The 14099-nt window shown below is 41.2% G+C and overlaps 1 protein-coding gene across 1 annotated transcript in view; it reads right to left on the reverse strand.

Annotated features, from left to right (window-relative positions):
* LOC141958726 (cadherin-related family member 3-like) overlaps positions 1-11637 on the reverse strand; it is a 32812-nt gene extending 21175 nt beyond the window's left edge. Inside the window, exons 1-4 of the mRNA XM_074901610.1 lie at positions 11568-11637; positions 7556-7758; positions 4267-4435; positions 1719-1804 (exon numbers count right to left, since the gene is read on the reverse strand). Coding sequence (XP_074757711.1) covers positions 1719-1804; positions 4267-4435; positions 7556-7758; positions 11568-11637 — 528 coding nt within the window. The remainder of the gene's footprint in view (positions 1-1718; positions 1805-4266; positions 4436-7555; positions 7759-11567) is intronic.
* Positions 11638-14099: the final 2462 nt, after the last annotated feature.

Raw genomic sequence — 14099 nt, forward strand, 5'->3', positions numbered from 1 at the left:
TTAGCCATATGTGCTTTGCTGACCAGCCAGTGAAGAGTCACAGACACAGAGCTACATCAAAGCCCACGCTATTCTCTACCTCTGTGAACTCCAGGTCTGCAATGAGAATTTAACACAGAGGCCAGGCAGCAGAGCCACGGTGCTGTAGGCAGGACTCAGCTTTGTGGTGGCAGCAGAGTACATGCACAAAGGAGAAGAGAGAGAAGAAGGGGTGAGGCTGGATTTGGAGGACATAAGAGCTGTGGAGGAGGCAATGAAGTTTGGGGGTCCAGATGTTAGGAGAGGGCAAGGAGGGGAGAGCGGACTTTCACGGAGTGTGTGGGAGTGTGAGGGTGAAGGGTGTTCACAGCAGCCCGTGTTAACATGGCTGCTCAGTGGTGGCATGTAGCAGCAGCCACTTTGTGCGCTGCACAACACAGATGGGTACTACACCAGTGCACGGGTGTGGGAGGGAGCTGAGCACCCAAACACCTTACACGGTAGGAAGAGAGGCAGCACCCTCTTCCCTGTGGCCATGAGGTAGCTACTACATACCCACCACTCCTCACCACTATCTTCCACGTGCCAAACTATCACCAATAAGCCCTCAAGGGTATTTCCTTTGCTAGTGCAGATACTAGTAATACCCATAAAGTCTGAAATATGCAACATCAGGTCATGCACCATACAAGTAACCTGCAAAATCCACTGAGCAGATCTGTCCAGCGGATGCAACTGCTCTTGTGTTACCTTTTGGAAAAAAACCAGGAGGTACAGAGAGCTGAGTGAAAGAACTTGCCTCCTGCAATGACAGATTTAATTGAAATAGCTTTTAAAAAGGCAGCTAGGTAATGAGAATTCTTTTAACAATTTTTCGCCAGTTGACTTTTCTAAATTCCCTTTCTGGATTATTATTTTACCTGTTGCCCAGCATTTCTATATTTGCAGCTTCTTATTATGCCTGAGATTTGTCAGGGGTTGCAAGGCGTGTGGAACTCGCTGCCATTGCTTTCAGAAACAAAGCAGAGCTAAACCCCCAGGCCTCTGCTTCCCTCCTCACCAGCTCAGGTTTGATGGTTTCACTGGGCAAAGCCTGAGGACAGACTTCAAGCTAATTGCTCTCTTGAATAATGCTACATATCGAAGTAAAATCGTCAGGTTCAGTTCTTGAATGTGCTGTCTTTCATAAAGCCACAGCCAATAAAGCCAAGCTACCACACAGTTCTTTGGTAAGTGCAGTTACTTTTCCCCTGTCTGCAAACAAGCATCACTTTCCAGAAATTTTTGCTGATATCAAGACTATTTTCACATCAGTTAACACATTTTCTTAACCGAAGGTCACAGTTTACCCTGGGATTGTCAAAAAGCTGAGATTCAGTTGCCTTGTGATTTCCTTACTGTCTCATTTTAAGTTATTCACATTGTCACAAGAAACGTTTTGCAATACTTTTTTTTTTTAAAAAAAAAAAAAGACCAAATTTATAATGTATCTCTGATTAACTATATCAAACTATGCCTTAAAAATGCCTTAATTTTGGATGGCTGAGAACTCAAAATACAATTTGTATTCAAACACTGAGGCTGGGGTTTTTTTAGTTTATTATTGAAAATGTTTCTTTTTCCTGACTAAACGTTTTCCTATGTTCCTGATAAGGAAGTCGTTGAAAGATGCTGGTAATTAGCATTTCAGATACAGTGGATTATATAATCTCTGGATTTTTTCCTTTAATACAACTTACTTTGAGTTCAGCATTTTCAGGATCAGCTGCATCAACTTGGTAAATGTGTTCCGGAGGTGTTCCTTCCAAGACATAGATCATTACGGCTGCATGGATATAAGTGTACTCTTTGTCAATTGGGTAAAAATAGCAAACACAGTAATAAACTGAAGCTGTCCAGGCATATTGCTGCCTGCTGCATCTTCTCACTTCACAGGTGTAATTACAAAATCATCACAAAAAGCACAAATACTCAAAAGATAAAAAGAAGCCAATTGCTTAACTGTAAACAGGCAACCATCACTGAGTTGCAATAGGAATTGTGCCTTCAGGAGAAAGACTGATCTTTACATATGGCCGATCTTGAGCTGCTCACAGGATATGGAGTAAAATGATGTATTTGGGCTACACCTGTGTCTTTCTTTACTATGCAGATGGGGAGAACATAGCCTAGTGCTACATCCTCCTCGTTATCCTCTCCCTGTCCACCTTCTGTCCCCTGTCAGGATAGTTCAGAGACTTTCCTCTGCATTTCTGCTTTTCCTTTACACCTGCGAGTTAAATAAATAGTAAATGATCTGTGCTGACAAATTTTTGCCATATTAAGGGTGCTAATTCAATGCAAGGTGTATTTCTTTCCATGACAGGAATTCTCACAGCTGGGCTATCCCATACTGGGCCACTGGCAACAGGCTTATCTGTGCTTGGGTAGAGTGATTAACAGAACAACAGATCTTTAGATCACATTATTTGCTTTATGCCCTTTTGTGTCTGCTGGACTTGCTGTTTCTGGACTATTAGTTTCCACTGTGACCCCTGCTGACTGCTGCTTCTCATCAGAGCAGTGGGAATCCCGGAGCAGCGTAATGAGTTGTTCCCAGAGGACAACAATATGAATATAAAGTTTAATGAGAGAGAGATGCTTTTTCATAACCAGAGAATGTGCAATTAGTGTCTAATTGTAGCTGGTACTGTTAACTAAAGCCACACAGTTAGACAGATCAGACATCTGTGCTCACCAATTTATGGCAGCTCTAGCTGAGAGTTAAGCTGATGCGCTTATTTGTAACAAGCTCCCACGTAGAGTGTGTTTCATGCTGTGCTGATCCCCTGAAGTGTCACATTTAATTATTATTAGATTTCAGCAGCACCCATGATATGCAAGACACCAGCTATACTGAGAAGATGACACAGCCTCTTCCCTAGGGGAAGCTAATTTGCTTTACAAACTAAGTATTGTATGGAAGCAGGGAAGTCAAATGTGCTTAGGAGGCTTTAGTGAAGCGGGCTGAATTTGAGCAGACCTAGTGTGCACCTAGCCGGGCAGAGAAGCCCTGCCCTCTGCAGTAGGCAGAAGTCAAGGCTGCAGTCACGCTGTGCTGCTGGCCACTCCAAGGGCTGCAGGTCACAGCCTTCATAACACGGCTGCTAGTCCGGACTTGGGGGGTTCAGCAGCCAGCTCCAAATACTCATGAACAGATCACAGTTTCATACTTTCAGATTTAAAAAAAAATGCATATTGAATTATTGAATGCTCTTCCATACAGTGTTGTTAGAATATCAGGACTTCAGAAAGGCTCTCAGTAGTTCATGAAATAATAAAAACATATTTTTACTCACTACCTGAACTGCTCTGTCTGTGTATGAACACACAATAAATACAACATTATACTCTGTCAGCTCATGGTACAATTTTTCCAGGTCCCTCTCGTTAGTAAATGAACAGGATAAGATTGCTCAGAGAATAAGACAACTATTTCCTATTATTTTCATTGGGGGGGTTGTCACTTGCATTAAGCACCTCATGGCGTGCAAAGCCTGCCCTGACGACAGCTGGGGTCCAGACACTCCAGCCTCATTCCTAAGGCCACTGCACACTGCACCTTTGCCCATCGTCTGAAAATAAACTTGTTTAAGACCATCTGCCCCACACAGGAGACAGAACTCTTTGCCTCTTTCCATTTGTACCACCATAGATCACAATTTCCAAGATCTCACTTTTCAGACTGATTTTCCACTTAATTTCTCATGTGCAGATGAAAATGTAATATACAGGTGTAAAAGACTGGCAGAGTAACGTTTCTATAATTTTCCCTCTGAAATCTTTGTACATACATAGTATAGACTTACATAAATTTATCTCGCTTCTTTAAATCAGTCCAGTTTTCAAGAAACTACTAAAAATGCACGCATACTCAATGGTTATATCCACACCAAACTTGAAGTTTCTAATACATACCTCTAGGTAGGTATTAATCTCATCAAAAAATGAACATATATATTTATTGGTATTTTTTTTTTTTTTTAATTCTTCAGGTGCTTCAAAATGGTTAAATCATTTTTGGTTAAAATTTCAAGAAAATTAAAAGGGCATTTCCAGAGGTGAAGCATACCAAACATTTGTGCAAAATAAAGCTTTGATAAAAACAGTGTCCTGTTCCTCTCTCATTTTCCTAAAGGAAAATGCTTATACCACTTTAGCTACAGGCACTGTATGCAGCTATAGTTTTTTTTAATCTGATGTAATTTTTTCAAGTATTGTTTTTTTCAAATACCACCATTATCTTACTTTGAATTGCCATATTTCCTTGAAATACAGGACGTTCATTTTTATCTGTTACTTGGATGGTCAGTGTGTTAAGGTCAGTTCTTCCAGTTGTATCTTCAACGAAAATCAGTAAATCAAAGCTCTTTGGCATTGTTTCATAATCTAGGACAGGGTTTCCAGTGGTAACAACCTAAAAAGAAAAAGATGTTATTAGCACATAAGTTATAGTCTATATGAGTGAATACAAGTAAAGGGACACTTCCCATGAGTAAGAAGTGAGTATTTTAGATCATCTTCTACTTGCTGGCCCATTTCTTGTCAGTGGCAGAAATGTGAGAAAAACAAGAGCTGAAAAACCAAAATGTAGTGGCTTCATGGAGCAACTCAAGGAACTCTTGTGTAAGGGACAATCTGAAGAGGAGAAAGCCTGAAAGGAGCTGTCCTGCCTCATAGGCAATGCTTTGCCTTCATGGTCAGGACTACATCTTACAGGTACTTGTCTGTGCCAAGTCTTCACCTCTACACCAAGCTCCAGGAGCAGTTGAGGTGTGATGAGACTGAAAACTGGGAGGAAGCCCTGTAGGACACAAGAGCACTATTTCTGTGAGTCAGGAGCACAAGGGGAAAGACCTTTTACTTGCAATAAGGAGTGTGGGGGCAGGAGACCAAATAGTCTTGCAGGTATCAGTCTGTTCCTTGTATAAGCGATGTCTGGGAGAAGACACTCAGGAAACAAGAGGAAGAAGGGAGCTACACGGGCACACTGAATGAGAGAGGGACAAGAACTGTTTGGTGATAATGTTGTGCTAATTAAAAAAATAAAACAGGCTTTAAGTTTTGAAAGATTGATAAGGCAAACATTTGCTTTGAGGGGTTTTTTTGGAAAGGCTTCCAGCTCTGCATATTGCCTCTTAACACAGAATACGTACAAGCACAAGACTGACATTCTGTGAAAAAGCATTAAATACATTCATTTTGGACTTAGGATGAGTCCAGAGCAACAGCAGGATGCTGAAAGTTGTATACTTCAATCTTCACTGCTGAAGCTAATTAAGAAACAAGAACTTTCCTTTCTTGGACAAGAAAGGAGAAGGTGACTTAAATTTGCTGTGTAGCTAAGAAGCTGTGAAGCTTGAACACAGTAGCAGTGTGCTGTGGAACTGGAGAAGAAGAGTTGGGTCTCATAAGTGTGTGTGACAAGGAGTGTGTCATTGTATTCACAATACTGCAGAATGGAGGAGCCTGAAGAGGATGCAGGAGAACAATGAAAGAAATCCTTGATTTTAGATGAGATGCCATGGCCAGAGGACAAATACAGAAGTGATGTCAGCACAATTAGAAGACAGAAGCCATACTAGAGCCAATTAACAAAGACCGAGGAGAGTGATCAGAAGCACAAACGTTTTATGCCTTCTGGTATGTAAAACAGCTGCTCCCTGTAACCTTGTGGATCTTTTTGTTACAATACTGCAGGAGAAAACAACTATGTCCTGGATGGTCCTATATTGTACAAATAGAAGTTTCTCATAAAAGTGAAAGCTTGTAACACCAGTGGGAACGTTGGTCTCCAAAATGAATCTTTGCTGGAGATCCAAGTACAGTAAACATGCAATTAATTCCAAATGAGAAACTGTCCAGTTCTAAGCAGAAATTATGTGCTCTGGGTATTACCCCTCCAGTTCACAGCCAGATATTTTCATTGGTGTTGTAACTACAGCCAGACTGCCTAAACACACACCTTCCACCCTCCTTTATAGAGACCTTGCAAGTGAAGATGTGAATCTAGATTGTCTCTTTCTAGGTTGCTTTTGAGAACAGCTTGCCACTGGTATAGGCTGTGAGCCACAGTTCACCTCTCCTCCAGGTAGGAGCAATGCTTACTGGTAGAGGCAGCACTATATACACTTGAAGCAGCTACAGACCATGTGAAAGGGGGTATAGTCACCCCATGACTGTCTGCTCCTTGTTCCACCTGGCAATTTCACTGCTCTCTGCTCCCCCCTTCACACCTGGGATGCAGAGGGACCATGACTAACAGCATCAAGGTAGTTTCAGGCAGCAGTATGTTTTCATGCATTCAACACATCTGCCCATGGGATTCTTCAAACAAGAGTAAGGTGAAGAGCAATGAGTAGGGCTCAGATCTCAGAAACTGTGACTTTCTCAGAAATCTCAAAATGTACTAAGAAATGTGATATTGCCTTGGCTTGCTGCAACAGGACTAAATATGCTTCCTAAATACGGAAAAGCCTGTGCTAGTGGATACTTAACTAATCTTCAAACCTCATAATTCATACATGAAATACTGCCTTTTTCTATATCTTAGCAAAGATGTAATGGCAGTAGGTAGAGCTGATCATTTTGGATCACATCACTTTTGCAAAATATTGTACAGAATACAATATTTCCCCAAATTTTCACCCAGAAACATCAGCAAAGACAATGAGAAAAAAGCCTTTGTATCAGTTCTGTGAAAACTTGAACTTCCTTGGAAACACCCTGAAAAATGTACTCAAATTAACTTTTGAAGACTACTCAGTGTCTATCCATATCTTTTAGAGACACTCTTCAGTGTCACTGTTCAGGCTCAGACATATAAGTGAGTTACAGTGGGATGACAAGTTGTCATGTGTCTGAACACTCATTGTCAGTGACAAATGTGAGCTAATACTTGCTAATTTATCCAGCAATGAAATTAGCCTGAAGTAATAGAAATTGCTTTGCATTTGCCATAGGACAAGAGCACGCAATAGATAGAAATAGTTAACAGATGTGTGGAACTGTGATAACTTCTTACCTCAAGATAAATTCCTTGTGTGTCACAGCCTTTGTTCAGAATGAAATATGACTTTTATCTGACTCAGCTTACTTTAGTTTGGAAGTGAGTCAAATTCATTTTAATTCTAGGTGAGAATGATCAAACAGAAGATGCATGTGGTTTGACAAAGCCACTTTAAATTCACAGTGACTTAATATAAATTAAGTTGAAAAACTATGGATAAATCCTCAAATCAGAAGCAGGTCCTATATGTCCTTCTTCACCACTTATTTTCCAAAAATCACTTTTTCTATCACAGAATAAATGGAATTATTGTGATAGGTGGTTTTTGCCTAGATGCATTTAAAAATTATAATCAGTATTGCTATTCAACTGCCATATCTCTTACAGCGTGTCCAAATACTATCACAGTCTGCATTTGCAACTCTTCCCTGATTAAAAGATGAGACACTGTGCACTGTCAGTGCTCAGTAATCCAGGAAACATCAGCCTACATGATGGAACATTGCTCAAGATAAATGTAAAACTCACCCTGTATTCGAGATCTCCTATTGATTCAATATCAAAAGCCTCTGTAAGTGGATTTGAATTTACTATGGTAGGAAGTATTGCAACACCTTCAGAAGACAATGGAGAAACAGTTACATTAAAGGTATAAACTGAAACACCAGCTGCTGAATTTTCTTCAACAGTGCTTGTTGCAGGTAAGCCCTTAAGCAAATGGGTTCTTCTTCCTGCAAGATGAAAATGAATGTAAAATTACTTCTGGGAATCTTAGGCTAGCAGGAGCACACAGCTTGTGCCAAGAGCTCCCGTTAATGAGCACAAAATGGCCTGATTCTCTTTTTGCTTATGAATGGTGGCATCGCACGGTAGTAAAACCAGTACTAATGTCAAAAGAATCGATCTTTTCTCTAATTCAGTACTACACGGTTGTCATCTTCAGTGGCTGTTGTTCAAGTAGTATTGTTCCTGTGTTTGCCTTCATATATGCCTTTATATAGAATCAAAGAAACCAAACATGTTTCTATTATTTCATTTCACACCCTGTACTAATTGCTGCCTCTGTGCACTAATCACATCAAAAGGCACCTTGAATCACACAGGCCTGGGTGTTAAAGAAACAATCTTTTTTGTGAATTACAACATCTGCAGTGCCCTTTTCCTTCATGTTCCCTCTTCTGAATCTTGCTAGGATAGCTATGTGCACTCCTGGCTTGTGAGTAGTGGGAGTTAGTAACAACTTTGAGGGTTGTGCTATTGTGTCTTCTGCTTTGAGCATGGAAGAGCAACCTCCAGTCCTTGGAGGAGGTGTGGGCCCACAAAATCACCCTGTGGTTGAAAACTGCCTGGAAGCAACACAGGCTGCTGTGGCATCCTACAGCTTTGCATGAGTTCCTTGCTTCTCAGTCAGACCTCTGGACTCCCCAAACCAAAATCTTTGTTTGCTCTCTCATCTAGCTTCTGGTTTTTATTATTTTAACAAAGGCCTGTTGTGCTTTATCTCATTAAGAGTGTCTAGAAAATATAAATCAGGACAGCTTTAAGGGTATGTCCTGAAACAACATCTTAGTAACCTCACATGCCTAAACTGGCAATGTACCTCAACATGAGACTGTGGCCAGGCTGACTGTTCCTTGGGGGGGCTTCATCGGCTTGTCCAAAACACTTGCCAAGAAAGCTGGCTGCATTCAGTCAAACTTCCTACACACTGTGTGCCAAGAGGGAGGCAGATACTGCTCACTCAAGGGCCTGGCCAGACTGTTCCTACACCACAATTACTGTAGCAAAAGCTCCATGAAGCCTTTATTTTTGCTGAGCAACTGCAAGGTAAAAAGCTGCTACAGGAACTCGTCTGAGGCCATTAGGGCTGCAGCATGTTTCTGCTTGGATGCTCACACACAGCCTGGAGCTTGGGAACATAATGCCAAGGGGAAATCTGCTGCTTTGCAACAGCTCTGCTGTGTGGGACAGAACCATCTCCCTTTGCCCCCTTCTCATGTGGCTGGTGAAGTATGGCCCACCAAAGATGCACTCTAATTGCTGTTCCTCCAACAGCAACAGTCTTTTTAATATGGAGGATGACAGTTCAGCTCCAATGTTATCCAATGACATTAGAAGAAGACTTAGCGAATTTTTCCCCAAACTATCAAAAAATCTTGTTTCCCTACAACCTGAGAAAAATTTTGGAGCAATTTAGGGATAGCCCACTGTCTATCTATCCCCCACTGTCCCTCTATCTCCCTCTCTTCCTTTTTCCATTAAGAAATGCAAGGCAACTTATATTGCTCGCCACAGCTTGCTATATACATAGCCAATTATCATGTGTTCAATTAGTACATTGTGGGTAGTTAATAAATGCTTGGACTTGGAGACTTGTTGTCCACTCCAATTGGGAATTTGCGAATCTGAGTCACTTGTCCCCCTTGTCTGAGCAGGATGTGACACCCACATATGGCCTTTGTGTGACAGACATTGCTCCTGTTACAGGCCTCTCAAATAACTATTCCCTATAGGATCAGAGAAAACTTAGGATCCCAGTGCCTTTGCTACATGAGAAGCAAAACTAATAGCAGTAGATGAGTCCACAAAACAAAGCATGGAGTCACATTGTTTCCCTTCTTCCTGCATCCCAGCCCAGGAGACACTTGTCCTTGGAGTGTTTCCTGGAGCACTTCGTAGAGCAGCATGACTCCATTAGACACCTCCAGTTCTTCCTCTTGCAGCCTGCAAGACTCACTGCATTCTGGGGAGGAGAAGTAGGGTGCACAGGGGATGTTGTTCATGTATCCAGCCATATTAGGTTGTGGTGGGAGAGTTTGCCTCTGGGAAGACCTCTTCTGAGCACAGGGCCTCACTGGTAAGAGGCAGAGCTGAGGCACTTCCCCAGAGACTCTCCACATCTGCATGGATGTTCCCATGCTCCCACACTCCAGATAGAGCAGGTCCATGGATCACTGATCTGGCTGGGATTACTCTGGCATTTATGGAAAAAAAGGCAGGTGGGTGAGGTACAGGCTGGGATGTTGGAGACTCTGAGACGGGAACTACCTGTAAATTAATCTGAACTGGTCACATTGACGCTCCAGTAGGACTGAGTTCAGGTGAGCTGTTCCTGACTTATGTCAATGGAAGCAGAACTCAGTGAAGGACTGAGTTTTTAATCAACATTCTTACAGATTCTGGAAAACATCATCAATAATCACCCATGCAAATGAGACTGGGCTGAGAGAGGCTTCTAGGGATGCGTTTCTGTAAGTGGAGCTGAACTTTGTACATAATCTCCTGTGGACAGTACCTGACAGTACCTGACAGTACCTGTGTCCCTCAGCAAGACACATTTCATTAATGGAAACCATTCATAACATCAGTGAAATAATTAAATAAATGAATTAAAAAAAAAAATAGAAATGTAGAAAGGAGTTGCTAATTTTATATTCTCTCTAAAAATTTCATTGGCTGTTTATTCAGGATTTGTCTTTCTAAATCACAAGTTCTTACTTCTTGCTCTTTATTTTTAACTGAAATTTTTGGTACTGCATCTAAATGGCTTCTTCTTCCAATTGATTTTACAAAAGCCCTCCTTCCATATTCACAAGTCCTTGCTTACCTCCTTACTTCAGAGAACAAAACGTGCCTGAAGCAATTTAATACATTATTTATCAGAATTACCAGCCCCAAACATTGACAAATGCTGAGTCCAAGACAAAGCAATCATGAGATTGGCTTTGAGAAGTATATGCATATTTAAGTCTTATTTATCTGTGATTTGTCAGTCTTTACAGTGTGCTTGAGTCACAACTTCAAGCTTTTCTCTCTTCACAATCATGCAGGTTAGAAAAATGTTATTTTTTCAAGGAAAGCTGAGATTCACATGCAGTGTCCTGATCAGAGTTTCGGGGACATCAGGAAAACCACCACAAATACTTTCAGGTTCCTGAGGGCTGGCAGAACTTCAGTTCCCTGAGAGCAAAGTGACCCTACCCTGCCTGTGCAGCTAGCTTACTACAAGCAACACCAAGTGTTCCAGGAGCCACACAGACTGCAGTTTGAAGATCTACATTAAGTTGCTAATGTGCACATATTCATATTGGCAAATCTCCCATATTTTTACACTGGGCAAAGATAATAATATTACCCTACTAATACTCTCCATGAGTGTTTTCCTGTTTGGTCCTGTTTGGTTGCTTGTTTTACACATCATCAAAGAGCAATGTATCAATATTTGAAAGAATACTGGAGTATTAATACTAGATTGTTTCTTGGACAGCTGACCTCCTTTCCCACTCCAACACTGTCACACTGAGAAATGGCTATTGCACACGAAGTGCCTCATCCAGCAAAGTATCTTAGCAAGGAGTCATATTCTCTTCATTATACTGCTGTAACCACAGAGCTCAATCTATTTCAGTAGGAAAATAATTGTTACTTGATTTTTTCCATCCGTGTCTGATCCCTAAATATGTATTATAAAGCTCCCAAGAGAAAGTATAACAGCCAACAGTGTTCTAATTTTAGCAGCGTAATGAAATCATGTTCTTACCAGATACTACTGCCAGCAAAATGAGGAGAAGGAGCATGCTCTTCATCATCTTTACAGCCCTGTCCTTCATGTTCCCAGGATGCAAACTGAAGGAAGATCATGGTATGTTTTCCCTAGTTTACATCAGCTCCACCTAAATTATTCCTCTTTATCATGTTGTGGAGTGAGAAACAAAACAAAGGACCCGTGTCTCTAAGGAAGTTTCTAAACACTGTCAGCTTGTTTGCTTGTCAGAGAACTGCTCTTTGCTGACACTCCATCCACAGACCTAGGCCACACTTGAGAAAGCAAATATTAACAGTCTTTTCACTGCAATCATCTTATTTATTGAAGCATTATGAAAAGAATATAGTATGTTCTAAATCTGGAAATACCATGCTGCTTTCATCACTCTGGCAAATGAGGTGCTCTCTTCACACACCAGAATCACTCATGTTTTTTAACTTAAACCAAGAACCTGAAGTTTTCTTATTTATCTGGCTATCAGAAAATTACTCAGACCATACACACTGCATACTTGGAGGTGAAATTGCAGCATATGTATATGATGAAGTTAGCTTTGCTGTAGCTGTCTCAGGAACAGCATGGACCACTATGCAAAAGGCACTGGCTCCCTCAGACTAGGCATTTAGCTAGCTAGACCACAATACACCCATGCAACCTTTTTCCTTTTTTTTTAATCTAAGGGCAGTCCTAGCATTTTTTCACGGAGCATAGTATAGAGGTGACACTAATATGGGAACTGGATGCAATATAGGTGCATCAGTATCAACTCATAGAATAGTTTATGTTGGAAGGTATATCTGGAGGTCATCTAGTCCAACACCCTGCTCAAAGCAGGCTTAATTAGATCAGGTTGCTCAGGGATCCATCTAGTTGATTCTCAAACACCTCCACACAAACTTAACAGTTCTGCTAAGAGGCAGAATTTAGAGATTCAGGTTTAACACAGCTCTGGAGAAACCACACAGATTTGTGAGCTAAGCTAGCATCTCTAGATGGTTCTGCTTGACACTCTGACCATCTCAGTGAAAGCTGACTGTAGGTCAGAAAGCTCTGTCCCATGCTCCTGTGTTTTGTGCAGTATGAGCATGTTAATTAAATATGCTGAACATGAACAGCTAGTTTAATGCTGGGGCAGGCATTGCCTATGCTTGATGCATGTGCACCTTAAACTGTCATACATATGTGCCCTGGAGGATTCTGCTGATATAATGAAACTGGAAAAGATGCATCAGTACAACTTACTGACTGGAACTGAGCCATACCTACATATCTGATACTGGTTTGGGGAATCATAAGAAACATTCATTTGATGGTTGATCTGCATCTATTTTGAAGTTCTTCTAAGGCCTTGCCAAGTACAGATGCAGCCTGGGTTTAAAGTGAATGTGGCCACACCATATCATCTGGGAGCACACACTGCATCAACCTGTAGTCCTGAAGAAGCTAATCTTCCATGGCCCCAGGAAATGTGTGCCTAGACCTTATGTTAGTAAAAAAACATATAGAAAACTTCACCTCCAAATGACCTATTTATGCTGATAAGATATTAATGTAAATGCATTTATATTGGCAATAAAGTCTAGCTTGTTGCTTTACTTACCAGATCATTGCCCACCCCTTCATATGCATTTCCTGGGCCCACAAAGCAGCTTTTGATCTGACTCGACACCTCACAAAGGTGAGGTCTCTGTGCACAGGCATGAACCAGGCTTGTACAATAATTTGTGATTCGTTACTAATTATCATAACACTGTAAAACTGCTGCTAGCTTTATTCCCTCCTTTTAGTTGCAATGTATAATCTATCCCATTGTACTGCTGTTTCTTTTAATCTTGAAAGAACTATAGAAACATCTGGTCTAAGTTTTCAAGTAGCAAGTCTTTCAGACACATGTTTAAACTTGTTTAGTATCGATCTTGAGTGATAGGAGTGTTCCCACCCTATGCTCTGAATAGCCAAGTCTTCTTCAGAATTCAGAGGTCACAATTTTTGTCCTTTATTTTCTTTGTCCTACTTCTTAGGCTGGGTTTTTGGTGGGCTTGGTTTTGGTGTGGGTGGTTGGGGTTTTTTTCCTATAAATACATATTCCAAAATCTTTGTTTTGTCCTTCGTTCACCTAAGAACCTACACAGATCTACTTTCAGCAAGAGTTCAGTGTCCATATACATAAATCAGACTTTCTTCTGCACATCTCGTGATAAAGATGCCACAGAGGGGTATGGGAGACATGGATGGCAAAGGTGTCTGAAATACACATGTGCTTGAAATGCCAGTCTTTCCCCAGCTTCACCTGAAATTCAGGTCCTATGTGAATACCCATGGGGTAGTTAATTTTTGTTTTCTCTCTAAGTAGGTCTCCAGGGCCTTCAAATAGTCCCTGTTAAGCATCATGATTCAAGCATGTTGTGAGAAGAGACTTCAGAGGTGACCAGGGAGATGGGGAAGAGCCAAGAGTAGCACACACAGAAGGAGGAGAGTGTAGAGGGCAGCTCATACAGGCAAGGCGAGTATGTGTGGAAAGGGCTA

This window comes from Athene noctua, chromosome 3 (genome assembly GCF_965140245.1).
Source record: "Athene noctua chromosome 3, bAthNoc1.hap1.1, whole genome shotgun sequence".
Classification (NCBI taxonomy): Eukaryota; Metazoa; Chordata; class Aves; order Strigiformes; family Strigidae; genus Athene; species Athene noctua.